At 39.1% G+C, this 13,666-nt stretch overlaps 2 protein-coding genes across 2 annotated transcripts; both read right to left on the bottom strand.

Annotated features, from left to right (window-relative positions):
- Window positions 1-652: 652 nt before the first annotated feature.
- On the bottom strand, window positions 653-1,600 carry gpr65 (G protein-coupled receptor 65; the record flags this gene model as incomplete). The annotated part of the gene is made up of 1 exon (XM_080479854.1): window positions 653-1,600. One exon carries the CDS (start codon window positions 1,598-1,600, stop codon window positions 653-655), a length of 948 nt encoding a protein of 315 aa, XP_080335980.1.
- A 3,866-nt stretch (window positions 1,601-5,466) lies between these two features.
- On the bottom strand, window positions 5,467-11,828 carry LOC308120337 (B2 bradykinin receptor-like). The gene is made up of 2 exons (XM_080480885.1): window positions 11,519-11,828; window positions 5,467-7,879 (listed from the first exon to the last, which is right to left on the bottom strand). The coding sequence occupies exons 1-2, from the start codon at window positions 11,743-11,745 to the stop codon at window positions 6,865-6,867; spliced, it is 1,242 nt and encodes a 413-aa protein (XP_080337011.1). The 5' UTR covers window positions 11,746-11,828; the 3' UTR covers window positions 5,467-6,864.
- Window positions 11,829-13,666: the final 1,838 nt, after the last annotated feature.

The raw sequence follows: 13,666 nt of genomic DNA, 5'->3' as shown, positions 1-13,666 counted from the left end.
TTTCCGAGTCAAATGGTGCACAACTCTATTACACTGTAGAACATGCATTTTTAGGATTGTGCGCATGAAAAACTTTTCTCAAAATGAGTATTTGCAGCCCACAAATACATCTTACTCACAAATGAAAATACATTTAAAAAAAATAATCGAGATTTACAATGGAACACAATTTGATGGCAGGACATACTGTGTTAGATACATATTTAGTTTAGTTTCATGTAGTTTTCAACATGCATCCTGGGACGCTGAATCGCTCATGTATGATAGTGCGTATCTTCAATCAAGCAGACCAGTCGAGGACAAAGTCCCACAAACAAGCGATCAAAGAGTTTGAGGTCCTAAATAACAGTGCTATATTTAATAGGCTATATTGGCATTTAGAAACATTAAAAAAAACATCAAGCCTAATTGTTGCCTTTACTGCCACACAACAACTGACTCTCATTGTCTCTGATTATGAAATCTTACTAAGTCCAAGAAGTGCAAGTATAGCTGCTTCTGGAAGTTTGGTCATGGTAAAAAGAAACTGCCTTGAGACATCCATCTTGTTGATCTATAAAAATTAAACTGAATTATTTGTTTCTTCACTAGTAAATATTCAACGTTTAGAGCAAATTGAGGGTGAACACAGTTCTTTGTGTTGGTACTTTAATCATGTAATACTCTCATCTTTGCTTCTTGTCTTTCCCTGCAAGAACAGAACGACTTGACTGACATTTGCTTGCCCGGTTCTAGTGACAAAACAATAGAGAAGCGGGTCGGCGAGGCAGTTCAGGCTCGAAATAGCAATGCTGATCTTTGATGGATTGAGGAGCCGCTGAAAACCGCTGCAGTCGGTCGCCAGTGTGCGCACAAGCATCACGATGTGGATGGGTCCAAAGCAGAACAACATGCTGAACAGAACTAAAGCCAAAAGCTTTGAGATCCGTTTACGTTCCTGCTCCTTTGTGGCCTGGTTGGTGTTCACAGACACGCAAATGCCCCACGTGCTGAAGAACACCAGGACCACCGGAGCAACGAACCCCAGGAAGAAGCGAATGATGTTTCCACGAACCTGACTCTCTGACCTCGGGGAGATGTTAATGCACAGAGAAAACGTCTCATCTTCATAGTCAGAGTCCACCCAGGTGACAGTAGTCACAGTGAAACAGAGCACCAGCACCCAGATGGCAGCAGTGACTGCAGCTGCAGTTCCAACTTTCCTGATATTGACGAACTTTAACGGGTGGACCACGGCCAGGTAGCGGTCCACAGCGATGCAGCAGAGGAGAGCCTCACTTGTGTAAAAGTTAATGTAGATCACGTAGACACACAACACACAGAGGTGGCCTCCGTGGGTCCAAAGCCCCCGCCACAGGAAGTCCAGCCACAGAGTGAGGCCGAGGGTGAAGGTCAGGTCACTCAGAGCCAGGTTGAACAGGAAGACGCCGAGCTCGTTCTTCTGTCTGATGTGCTGCCAGGACACGTAGAGCGAGAAAGTGTTGGACGGGATCGCAATGACGATGAGGGCCACGTAGAAAAACGCAAATAGCTTCGCTCCGGATTGGTGTTGGACCGCGAAGCAATCAGACAGATTGGCGGTCAGGCTCAGGTTTTCCATCGTGGTAAGAGCGTTCATATTGCTTGAACCTTGTGGAAATGTAAAGAGGAAGGCAGAAAGTAATCCAAATTACAGTTTAAACCTTTAAGGTTTCACAAAAACTTTACAATTAGGTCAGTTCATATTGTATGTCTTAGTAGACATGTGGACTGTGAAAATAATAGATTTTCTTGAAGTTTTTCAAAACTGCAAAGGTGTAAAGAGTTACTAAAAGTGGTACTTCTATTACTATGTTGCCTAACTTATACCAGATTACAAAAATTGCAGGGAAAATACTTGGTTCAAATAGTATCAAATTATCCAAAAACATTAATTCCTTTATAAGCAAATTTAATTACATTGTCAAAATCATGAATTTGCTGCAATTTATAAAACATCAGCAATCTAATGGAATTTCTTTGATTGATATATGTACAATATAATGTATCTAAAGGTTGGGTGTCTGTTTTGGTAAAGTGTGGTCATGAAGCAGGATCTCTTCAACAATGGCCAAGTAAAAATAGAGACCATGAGGTTTAACATTTGGTCATGGTTAAGTAGAATACATTGTGTACGCTGCATTTGAGTGTGAGTGAAGGCACATGTTTAAGAATACTCCAAAAATGCTACATATTTATATTAATTGGAGTATTTGTAACACATCCTTTCGATCACCGTGAACCCGGAAATATTATTGGAGTTCATTGAACTTGTGATTGCGGTAAGATTTACCATTATAATTTAATAAACTTGTAAAAAATAACATTATGTAATCAACAGCCAAAAGAAGAAAAATGGTTCTACTTACTTTTCAAGCAGTTGTATTTTGACTCCAAACTCTGTAAATTAAAATCATTGAATTGAAGTTAAAAACCTCAAAGAGCTGATTTGGGGAGTTGTTTTGCCATCTCCTGTTTCATACATCAGGCTTTGAAGAAACAGGAAAGGTCTGCAGCTGCATTCTTGTTGCTCCGATGACCATCTGTCATTTACTGGGTGATAAGCCATGACGGAAACACAACCTGGACGCTGCAGTATATCTGTGTCTGCATGTTTGATTAGTCAATATGGACATACTATACTCAGCTGATTTAATAACCACATGCCAAAGAAAATAATTTTCACAGTGTAATGTTGCGTTGCCTGGTTACTGGGAGTGAGAGCTGCGCTTTTGAAAAAGCAGATAAAAAAACAATTAACAACTTTGTCCTGAAACCGACTTTTTGAGCAATCAAGCACATGTAATGACTGTTTTGCTGCAAGATTGCAACAAACACTTTATTTGACCCCTCCACAAATACTGCTTTTTAAATAAAGTTTTGTTTGCCAGCTAGTTGAGAAGTAATAAACTGAATAATATAAACCTGCACAAAGTCAATAAAGCCATGTTTGGATGAGTTGTCAGCCACAGAGATGCTCGGTAATTTTCAACATGAATCTGAAATAACAATGGTACGAATACTGGAGGCATTATCAAGGAATAAGGACACCTCTATTAACCTCTAACATTAGGTGAATAATGCTGTCTCCTGAGTTTGTTGTAGCCTAATTGTGTTTTCTAATGAAACAAAAAAGACACAATACAACACTGAGAATGATAAAGGTTTAGTCTTGTTGGTTATAAGTGAATCTTTGTTCTCTTAAACCAGTTGAAAAGCAAGCAATGGATAGATAAGGTCTCTAATATGCGTAAAACTGAAACTAAATTTCTTGTGTGCCTCAGTATGGCACATAAAATGCTTGTTGGGCATATAGACAGAGATTTGCAATAGTTCCATCCATAATAAACATCAAAACCACATCAGGAATGGCAGTCAAAGCAGTCAAGTTCAGCAAAGAGTGTTTGTATTGTTGTTTTAGCTTTGTATTGTTGTTTTTAGCACTTTGGGATTCACAAACATAAAGTGCACTACAAAAAAAATGCATTGGTCTTATTATAAGTCACGGAGCATAGGTGTGACAGCAAAGGGTTTAATAGATGTGGTTTTCTTATTGTTTAACCATTAATATGTATTGATTTGAGGACCTAAGCAGCATGTCAGTGGTGAATGAAAGAGGTCATTTAGAATATGAAGGGTTGACAGGCCATTTAGAGCTTTATAAGGTATATGTATAATTAATTACTTTCTGAAACTGAAACTTTTTGAAAGCCAATGAAGATTATATATATCTGATGTGACACCTTTGCTATTTTGAATTGCAAGCAAAAATACATTAATTCTTCTATTATAGATTATCTTTCTTTCCTGGATTCATCTCTGCATCTTTCTTCTGCATTGCTTTATAAAACTCAGCTCTAAGTTTCCTAAAGTTGAGCCCAGGCTCCAGTAAAGTCCTGAGCAGAAACACAGTGTGGTGGGGCATAAGGGACAAAAAGGAAGTGCTCTGTGTGAATGACTGGAAACATAAAGTCATGGTGAAGAAAATGTACCCCAAGACTTTCCAAGTGAGGGCGACGTTGGCCTCAGGTTGTAAAACGTGTGTCTCACACAATCTTGAAGCTTGTACTGCCCTCTTATGGTGAAGTGGGATATAGTACAATGAATGGCTGCTCAGTGTAGCAGTTAGACCTCAGTGCTGTACAGAAATTAATAGAGATGCACACTTCCCTAATATATATATATATATATATATATATATATATATATATATATATATATATATATATATATATATGTATGGCATCTTACCATCTAGGAAATTAAATCCTTGAATATGTGGAATGAAACCATGAATATATTGAATGAACTTTGAATATATGGAATAAAACCTGACTGTAGTCAACAAGACACTGTCGCCACCTTGTCATTTGTAATGTTTGGATGCAGCTGCAACTGGACGTGGAAATAAGTCACTCAATACGGGACCTCGTTGCTGCAATTTTAAGCAAAAAGGATAATTCAATAGCGAATCTTTACAAAAATCCATCTTCTTTTTGAGAATTTTCGGGGTGGGGGGGTTCGATGTGCAGGTCATGGACAAACTACATTATTTATGTGTATTACGTGGAAACGTGGCCTCAACACATTACAATTTCTGATGCTGTAATTTTTTCTAAGATTCTGATTGGTTATCATGGCTTCATGCTTCTCGCTACACTGCCCCCTACAGGTTTGGCATGCTAATAGCAGCTCTCAACCAGGTGTATATGCAGGTACGTGTGAACAGAGATTTTTTGTTTAAAGGTAGAGGTGGAAATATCTGTTTTTGTAAAGACCAGGGTACGTGTAAACATGGCCTCAGTGTCAGGTCCGTGTCTGTCTGCCCCTGTGTGTCTCTGTGTGCACCTGTCATAAAGAATTCTACCTGTGTCCCCCCTTTCCTTGTATATTTAAACCCATCTCCCTCTGTTGTCTTGTGTTCCCTGGAATTTTGTACAATGAACCTGGTTTTTATGGAACTCTGTGAGTCTGCGCTTGGGTCCATCTGCTCATGTCCTGACAGAACGAGCCGACCACTCATGGACCCAGCAGCCCACCTCTTTGCTTCTCCAGGGGGCCCAGGATGCTTCCAGGCCCTGGCAGGGTCCACAGCAGCTGGGCAGTGGGGGCAATCAAGATGCCCCAGAGGACTGGATGGCTAGCCCACCTGTCGTCGGAGGAGAGGGACCGATGTTGCTCCTGCTGGCCTTCCCCCGGTTCCTCATCAGGCACTGCTTTCCCCGAGGCTATAGTTTCCTGCGTTCCCCTGAGTCGAAGTCCCGTGAGGCCCAGTCCAGGTGAAAAAGGGAACTTCATACAAAATTTTCTTGATTAATGTATTTAAGTTGTTTGCGGGACAGGGCTGCCATAAGTTATGAAATTATTTACTTAAATACAGAAAATGGTAACAAATCAGTTCTAAGTAGTGGACGAAGTGTAAAATACTGATATTTGTACACAAATGTAGGGAACAAAAGTCATAGGTCTCAAACTTTAATACTTCAGTAGTGCAATAGTACAACTCAGTAAAATACAAATGCTTTATGTCATTACCAGCTACTGCTGGTGAGAGTGAATTATGTAAGTTACTATACTATACCAAGTACAAAATAACTACAAGTGCAAGTAATCTAATGTGTGCACAGCTTTTGGCGCAATGAAACTTTTACATGCAGAATGAATTGCTTAAGTCATATTACCACACACGGTTTACAATTAATGCTTGAGTATGGAAGATCCTTTTAAGCATAATGCTGACAACACTTAAGATTTGTCACAACACAGACATGGAGGTCTACAGAAGTGCACATACAGACATGCAGGATACCTTACAATTTATAGGATTCATTAAGAATGACATAACAGAAACACAGAGTCTACATTCATGTCTTTTGTACATTAGTGCCACTGTGATTGTGTCCATTAAGCTGGTAACATGAAACTCAACATCAGTGCAGTTTAAATATGCAGCCGTGCCATAACAGGATTAAAATACATGTGGAAGATGGGGGATTGTTATTTGAAACTCATGCTACGGAAACAGAAATGGAAATGTCAACAGGATATGATAAAGTGCCCCGGAGTGGAGGATATTTTCCACAATAAAATAATAATAAAAAAAAAACATTAATTTATGCCAGTCTAGGAAGTGAACTGACACATCAGAGCTTATTTCTTATTTCGCTTACTTTCTTAGGGTTTATGAGACTGTTAGGAAACGCTGAGTAATCATTTGGGACGATGAGTCCACAGTTTATTCATTCAACATTTCAACATTCAACAGTTTTATTCATTCAACATTTGTGCCTCAATCAATGTGCCGCATCATTTACAGCTGGACAACAACGTCTCATGCTGTTCACAAGTCGGCTTATTGTCAGCGTGGCTGTTGGAATTGTAGCAATTTTCACTGGAATTGTTGGGTTTAGCAAAAACAGACATTTTAAAACTAATACTCAGTCCTGCAAGTGATAAAAACATTTAAATTAAAGATTATTATGCCACTATTTTAAGGGTCCGGTCCACTTGGGATGATATTGGGAGGTCATCAGTGTGGGATGTTGAAAAAGGACGTTCGCTTCTCACTCTCACAGTCTCTCTGTATGTCTGTTCATCCTGCTGATGACATTCTGAGCTCAGTTGAAACTGAGAACATCCTGTTTCAAGCTTCTCTATAACGAGATCCTGTTGACCATTTGTTAGCTGTGGTGTTGGCCTCATGATGTCAAAATGTGAAATGGCTTTTTAGGTTCATCCTGAAATTTCACTCGAAAGCCCAACACCTTCAATTTTTTGTGAGTACTTTATTTATCATTGTCATGATACTGAACAGCCCCTTATCCCCAAAATGTGCCACACTGCTGATCAGTTTGAAATGTCTGTGATGACGCTTCTTGATAGGCGTGAAGAAATAAGGCTGAAGCTCACTCGATTTTCATTGTCACACCGTGGCGTGAAGAGTTCCTTAACTTTTTTCTGAAAGTTTTTCCCCACAGTGACATAGAGAATGGGGTTCAAAACACTATTAAAGAAAGTGAAGTAGGCGAAAATGTTTCTGGAGAGGCTCAGGTTGAGGGCAAACGTGCATCCTCCCATCATGTTCAGCTCGGCCCCCAGGGATATGATCTTAAGGATGTGGTGTGGCACCCAGCATATCAGAAATGCCAGAAGGACTGATAGGATCAGTACGGTGGCTTTCTGCTCCTGTACCTGAGAGTTTGATGCCAATTTTGTTAATGACCTGTTTCTCACAGCTTTACAGATTTTTACAGAGAAGAATAAGATGAAGCCAATGGGGATGATGAAGGTGAGTATGATTATTAGTGCATCATAGGGAACCCGATGTGGGACATTGAAAAAACATGAATTTCTATTGGGGCGACGTTTCACTACCCTATAGATGATTGTAGGGCAGGTCATAACCAAAGCCAGACCCCAGACCACGAAGCACACCAGCTTTGCGTTACGTGGCCTGCGCATAATTCCATGGGACATCGGGTGTACCAGCGCCAGGTAACGGTCGATGCTGATTATGACGATGAAGTAGATGCTACTGCAGGCATTCATGAAGATGGCGGCGTTGACAAGTTTGCACAGCAAGTCACCGAATTGCCAGTCGTATCGGTTTGCTGTATACTGAGCCCAGAAGGGCAAGAAGGCTGTCAGCAGGAGGTCAGCAGCAGCCAGGTTGCTTAGGTATATCTCAGCCACGGTGCAGGCCTTCTTGTGGAGGCAGAATACCAGCAGCACAAACACATTCAGGATTATTCCCAGCACGCTGATGATCATGATATACACTGGAATCACAGTGTATATCATGGGGTCATTGTAATAGCAGGGAAAGGTTTTTGATGTCTCATTGCTGACGTTGCCGGGATTGCTGCAGAGAAAATGGAGAAAACAAACATCACCTTTGGAACAAACTAAATATTCTGATTAATAATAATAAAAAAAAAGTGACACTTAATTTTGCCTTAATGATTTCTACTGTATTCATTTAAGGCCTTTTTTAAAAAAAAAAAAAATCAATCCAGGTATGTCCTGTCGAGATGAAAAATGGAGGCTTGGTCAAGCATTGTTAATAAAAGTAACTGCCAATTAAAACAATTTTATTGAGACAACTTCAAACAACAGATAAACATGCCTCAAAAATGTTTAAAGATCTGCTTTTAATCCCCCTCTGACTCATTAAAATGTAGGTTATTACTTGACATTTGGAAATGTTTCTGCCTGAATTTAAGTTATATTCACCATAAGACTCAGAAAGAAATGAACTAGAAACTGAATTGGACTAAAGAAAATACTGAGTCAGCATTAAAAGAAAGGGTGCACAGCAGCTGTGCAGTGGGGGTATGTAAGAGTTCAGTTGAATACTCTTAAAGGTACACTATGGAAAATTAAAATAATGCTGATTTTGTGGCATGTTTCATGTCCAATCTATCCTCTTGTGGTAAAAGTGGAATTAAAAGTAGGGATAGCGTCAAAATGTACATTGAAGAGCTATGGTTAAAATGAATTGGGACACAAGAGGATTTTGTATGTAAACAAGTCTAACAAATTCCAAATATTGCCATTGTTTTCCTAGTTAATTTAGACCATTTGACTTAAACCATGTGAAAGTGCAGAGTCTGACCAGCATAGCCTTGTTTTGCTATTTTGACATTAATTCAGCTTTCACCCAATCAACTCATAATACTCTACATCCATGCAATGTTTCCATTAACTCTTTATGATTCATAAGCCCTGAAAAGTCTTTACAAGTTCTTTTGAGAACATATATAGCCTCTCCATGATCCACGGATCAGAAGCACAAACATTAAAATAGACAGGAATATGAACAACCGTTTTTCCTCTACGTTTATTAAAGTTAACCTTAAAGTTATAGTCCATCTGTTGAGCACTCTCTGATATCTAATATAAAACATGAAACAAATTTAAGTTGCTCAGCCATCACCTACACCTGATCATGTGGTTATTATGTGTGCGAAAATAAATGGAAATCTGATGACCATGAGTTGGTGAAAGATTAAATTCATTCATGTTTTTTGGATCATTCCTCTTCCCAAAGAGGGAGGAGCAGCCCAGACACAGGGTGTGACAGGTGAGCGCACAGACATTAAGATTAAATAAGATAAATTATTGATGTTTGTGATAACGTATTTTTCAGAAATTCGTTAACACGCAATACTAATTGACTGAAAGTAGTGATGGCCATGTGGTTTGAGTATCGCCCATTAAAAGCTTCCTCAATAGCTACAAAACAGCCAAATGCGTCTAAGTACATGTAGAGCGCAGTTTCTCATTTCTCATCAAAGTAAAACACTACGAGTCATTTCATACGACATTATCAAAAACATTAACATAATTACAATCAGGTTGTGACAATCTCCATATTTTAAACTCATTTTCTCCCTCTGATGAACTGGTCTCTTATTATAATAATACTCTTTTCTCTCTGCTGGGCTCACATGCTCCATTAACAACTACTGTACCACCCACTTTACCCTCTGGTTTTCTCCACCTCTACCTCTGTTCAAGGCCAAATAGCACTAACGGGAAACACTTTACCAGAAAACTGGTGTTACTATTCATAAACAAATGTACCATAACCACATATATAAGGACTTTCTAATTACAGCAAAATCTCAGTGTCACTTGCACCCCCCCCCCCCCCCCCCCCCCCTACACTTTTTTCCTTTACTCCACACCTGTAACACACTTGTGACATGTTTTCACTCCAAAAATAGACCAGATCCACAAGCAACGGACCCCCATCTCAGCTTCGCCAGCTCTCCTCCCTCTGTTTTTCATTACTTTTTCCATCTCCCTAGTTGCTGACGTGTCAGATCTCATCCAGAAATCCAAATCACATACCTGCCAGCTTGACCTAATACCAACGGCTTTAGTTAAATCATGCACCTCCTTCTTCTCACCTCTGATAACTGCCATCATCTCTTCCTTGATTTCCTCTGGTTTTATTCCACCGCCACTTAAAGCTAGTATAACCCCAGTGTGAAAGAAAACTGGCTCCAACCTGAACAACTTCAATAACCTTACTCCCATTTGTAATTTGCCATTTCTGTCTGGGAAAAAAAACTGCATCATCTCAAATTCATTGTCACCCCTCCAATAATAAGCTCTATGAACAGTTTGTCTGGGTTCCATTCCCATCATAGCACAGAAGCAGCACTCATCAAAGTAACCAACGACCTCCTGATTGCAGCTATTATCCATCCTCGTCCTCCTTCGCGATCTGAGTGCAGCGTTTGGCTCCATTTCCCACTCCATCCTCCTCGAAAGAATATCATTCATCAAAAATATCCAACACACTCCTGGACTGGTTCAATTACCATCTCTCTGGTTGCGCTCAGTTCAGTTAAAACCTTGTATATCCCTGCCATATCCCCTCTCCCCTGGTGTCCCCCAGGGCTATGTCCTCGGTCCCATCCTTTGAATTGTCGATCTCCTTTCCTTTGGCAAATACAAAAATGCAATTTCACTGCTATTTGGATGACAAAGTTCTACCTTTCCACCAGGAATACATAAATAAAATCATTATTATTATTATTATTATTATTATTATTATTATTATTATTATTATTATTATTTACACTTTCTTCTACATTATCCTCATCAAAAACTTTAGTCTGGTTTTTAGAACATGCCTCTCCGAAATCTGTGCATGTAAGCACATGCAATACACATAAATGGAACTTTGCCAACACCTGAACTGACATACAGAGTAATAAAAAACATTTTCCCCAACCCATTTTCCTCTGTAACGCCTGGCATTGCCTCAGATAACGTCTTTGGACCTTTTGCAAGTTTTGAATAGCCAAACACACCCAGTCTCACCAACATGCCAAAGCAGGAGTCTTCAAAATGAAAGAAAAAGGCAGTTTGCCATGTGCTGCTCTAGATTCGAAAACAACGCAATGTACCACAGGTTTTTCCGGCATATTCTAAAACTAAATATATTTCAAATGAAAATGTATTAACTGAAAATGATCAAATGTGTCCAGTTGGATTCAATGAGCTTGTTTAGTTTTTTTTTTTTTTTAACATTGAATCAGTAGTTCCTGATGCATGATACATTAATTGATAAAAAAAATTGGCACGCTAATAAAGGAAATTACATTTTTTCCCCTCCTCATCATAATACTCAACCTTTGCTAGAAAGTTTCCGCTTCATGGTTTTATTTGACATCTGTAAATCAAATTTTGAAAACCCAAACATGCACAGGGAAAACAATCAAACTGTCCCTACTTTGTAGATGCAGAATTTTTTATAGATCTACTGCTCAAACATGTCACGAGTGAAATGAACAAATGGATTAAATTCTGCACATTCGATATACAATACAATGCCCCTTTTCTGAGTTTCAAGGTTTTTATTTCTTTATGCCACGTGTGCAAATGTTATTCCAAGACAAAGTCATACATCACAAAACACTAGTGTGGAACAAGATGGCCTTTGCAAATACAAAATAAAGAGAGAACAAAGACAAAATAGGCATACCTTGTATTCAAGAGAGCCATTCCTGCAGCAGTAAAAAGCCAAAATATCTGGTCACACTTCCAGTCTGCTGCGCTCCTGTTTTTGTGTGACTCTAACTTGCTCACTTCAAAGATGAAGAGACGATGGTCTAATGCTCCCTCTCCTTTTTCTCTTTGCCCCACCTCCTTTTCCCTTTCTTTCCCCACCAGAGCAACCTTGTGGGGAATATAGTGATTGATTTTTGGCATAAATTGTGTTTATTGAACATCTCCTCAGCGACCAGATAAGATATTTGGTTTGTCTCTGGTGTGAGTGAATCCAAGTAATGTCCATCACAAAGTGTGCTTCATACATATATGTAGGTGTGCTTTGAGACAGGACGCTTACGACACAGCGTGAGCATGTGTGGGACACTGATTAGAGTCAAATCCTGCCTCCTCTCAGGAAGTACTTTCAAATTTCAATCCGATAAAGAAGCTGTCTGGAAGGTTTTAAAAGCGATTTCTCATTTCCAGTAAGTATACGTGTTTAGACATGCAGGGTTTCCAAAGTTTGAGTGCATGTAAAGGGAGGTTCCAAAAGGGACGTGCCAACACCAAAGTATGTATTGGCAGGAACAAAACTGCTAATTTATCAGAAGGAAATCGCACAGTGGTGCTTCCCAATCCTGTTTTTCAAGGTCAAAGCACAGGAAACAGTAAATCATACATAAAAGAAAACAACATTTGTGCAATACATGCACATGTACACCTAAACAGACCAGCGGAAGTCGGATTAAAAGAGTTCTTAGAAATTTCTAAGAAGAAATTTGATCAAACAAAAATAAAACTTTCACGTAAAGGTTTTAATGAAAGCTACAATTCCTCAGTTTCCAAAATATGTTGGTTGTTTTTTTATTCATTTATTTATTTTTTAAATGTAACACATCAACATGTCGCTCAAAGAACAGTTTATTGTCAATAGTGATCATTTTGCACCACCGCTATAATGTGGTAGTTAAAGATCAGAGGGAAAGGGGGAGTTAATGCAGCACAGATGGAAACAGAGTTGAGTGCGAAAAGAACTCAAGATATGGAGTGCGGAAGAAAACAAAAGGAGGAATTCAAAGCATCTGTTCGCCATGAGGCAGAGATTACTAACTGACGCAAATCTTGGAAAGGCAGATTTATACAGGGAGAAACGAGGCCCAGCAGACAACAGCGAAAGACCATCAGGGGAGGACAAGAAGCACTGAAAGCACGAGGGCAGGGAGTGGGAAACCAGACATAAACAATATGGACTGACCAGGGAATATTAAACATGAAAACTGTACAATGCACAAAACCAAGAGCAGTACAATGACATGATGGCTGGAAAAAAATGCAACACCTGAAACTAAGAAAAGTAAAAAAAAAAAAAAAAAAAAATCTGGATTGTGCATAAAACAAAACACATGACCCAGAAGGGTGACTCGGTACTGACAAAGATGGTGTAAATATGTGAATGTGTGTACATCCTTTACCAATGATATGCAGTTAAATGTGTTTAAAGTCATCACTCTGACCAAAGTCACTCATATTGTACAATTCTATAGCTCAGAAATTCATTGCGGGAAACAAAGGCAACATGAAAATTTATTACATGAGAAAAAAGTACATTGCCCTAGTATTGGGCCTACATATTTGATGTTTTTCCACACTGTCTTGTATGAATTTTATGTACAGTACATAGTTCAGTTTACATTATAATGGGTTTTTTTGTACTATGAGTTCAAATAAATGACAAAACAAAAAATCAGCTGGTCTCACCACGAGGAGATGCCGAACCAAAGCAATTGGCACGAGCAAACAAGCAAACAAGCAAACAAACAAACTAACAAACAATGAATCGCAATGTCTTGCATGACTGCTGTATGTGATTCTCATTCAATTGCCATTCAAATTTTGGGCGAAACAGGAAATTATCAAAACTGGTCACTTTCACAAAATACAAATAACTGAATTACTGAGGTAAAAAAGACATGGGCTGAACCCGACAAGGTAGACAGCATTACAGGTTGGTTTTTTATCACACTATGTAGAAAACCCTGGGATTAGTTGGCCTGCAAATTACCTGAGGTGTTGCTACCATGTATGCTAAAAGACTATCAGAACCCTTTTGGCATTGCTTAATTTACACATGAACATCGAT

Source organism: Lipophrys pholis, assembly GCF_963383615.2.
Source record: "Lipophrys pholis genome assembly, chromosome: 14".
Lineage (NCBI taxonomy): Eukaryota > Metazoa > Chordata > Actinopteri > Blenniiformes > Blenniidae > Lipophrys > Lipophrys pholis.
The sequence above is the reverse complement of the archived record's forward strand: the minus strand, read 5'-3'. Positions and strand labels throughout refer to the sequence as shown.

Excerpts from the sequence above, each read along its gene's own strand:
- LOC308120337 (XM_080480885.1), bottom strand. The coding sequence starts at position 11,745 with ATGCCAAAAATCAATCACTATATTCCCCACAAGGTTGCTCTGGTGGGG. Across the intron at positions 7,880-11,518 it reads ATGGCTCTCTTGAATACAAG|CAATCCCGGCAACGTCAGCA; the intron begins GTATGCCTATTT and ends TTTTCTCTGCAG.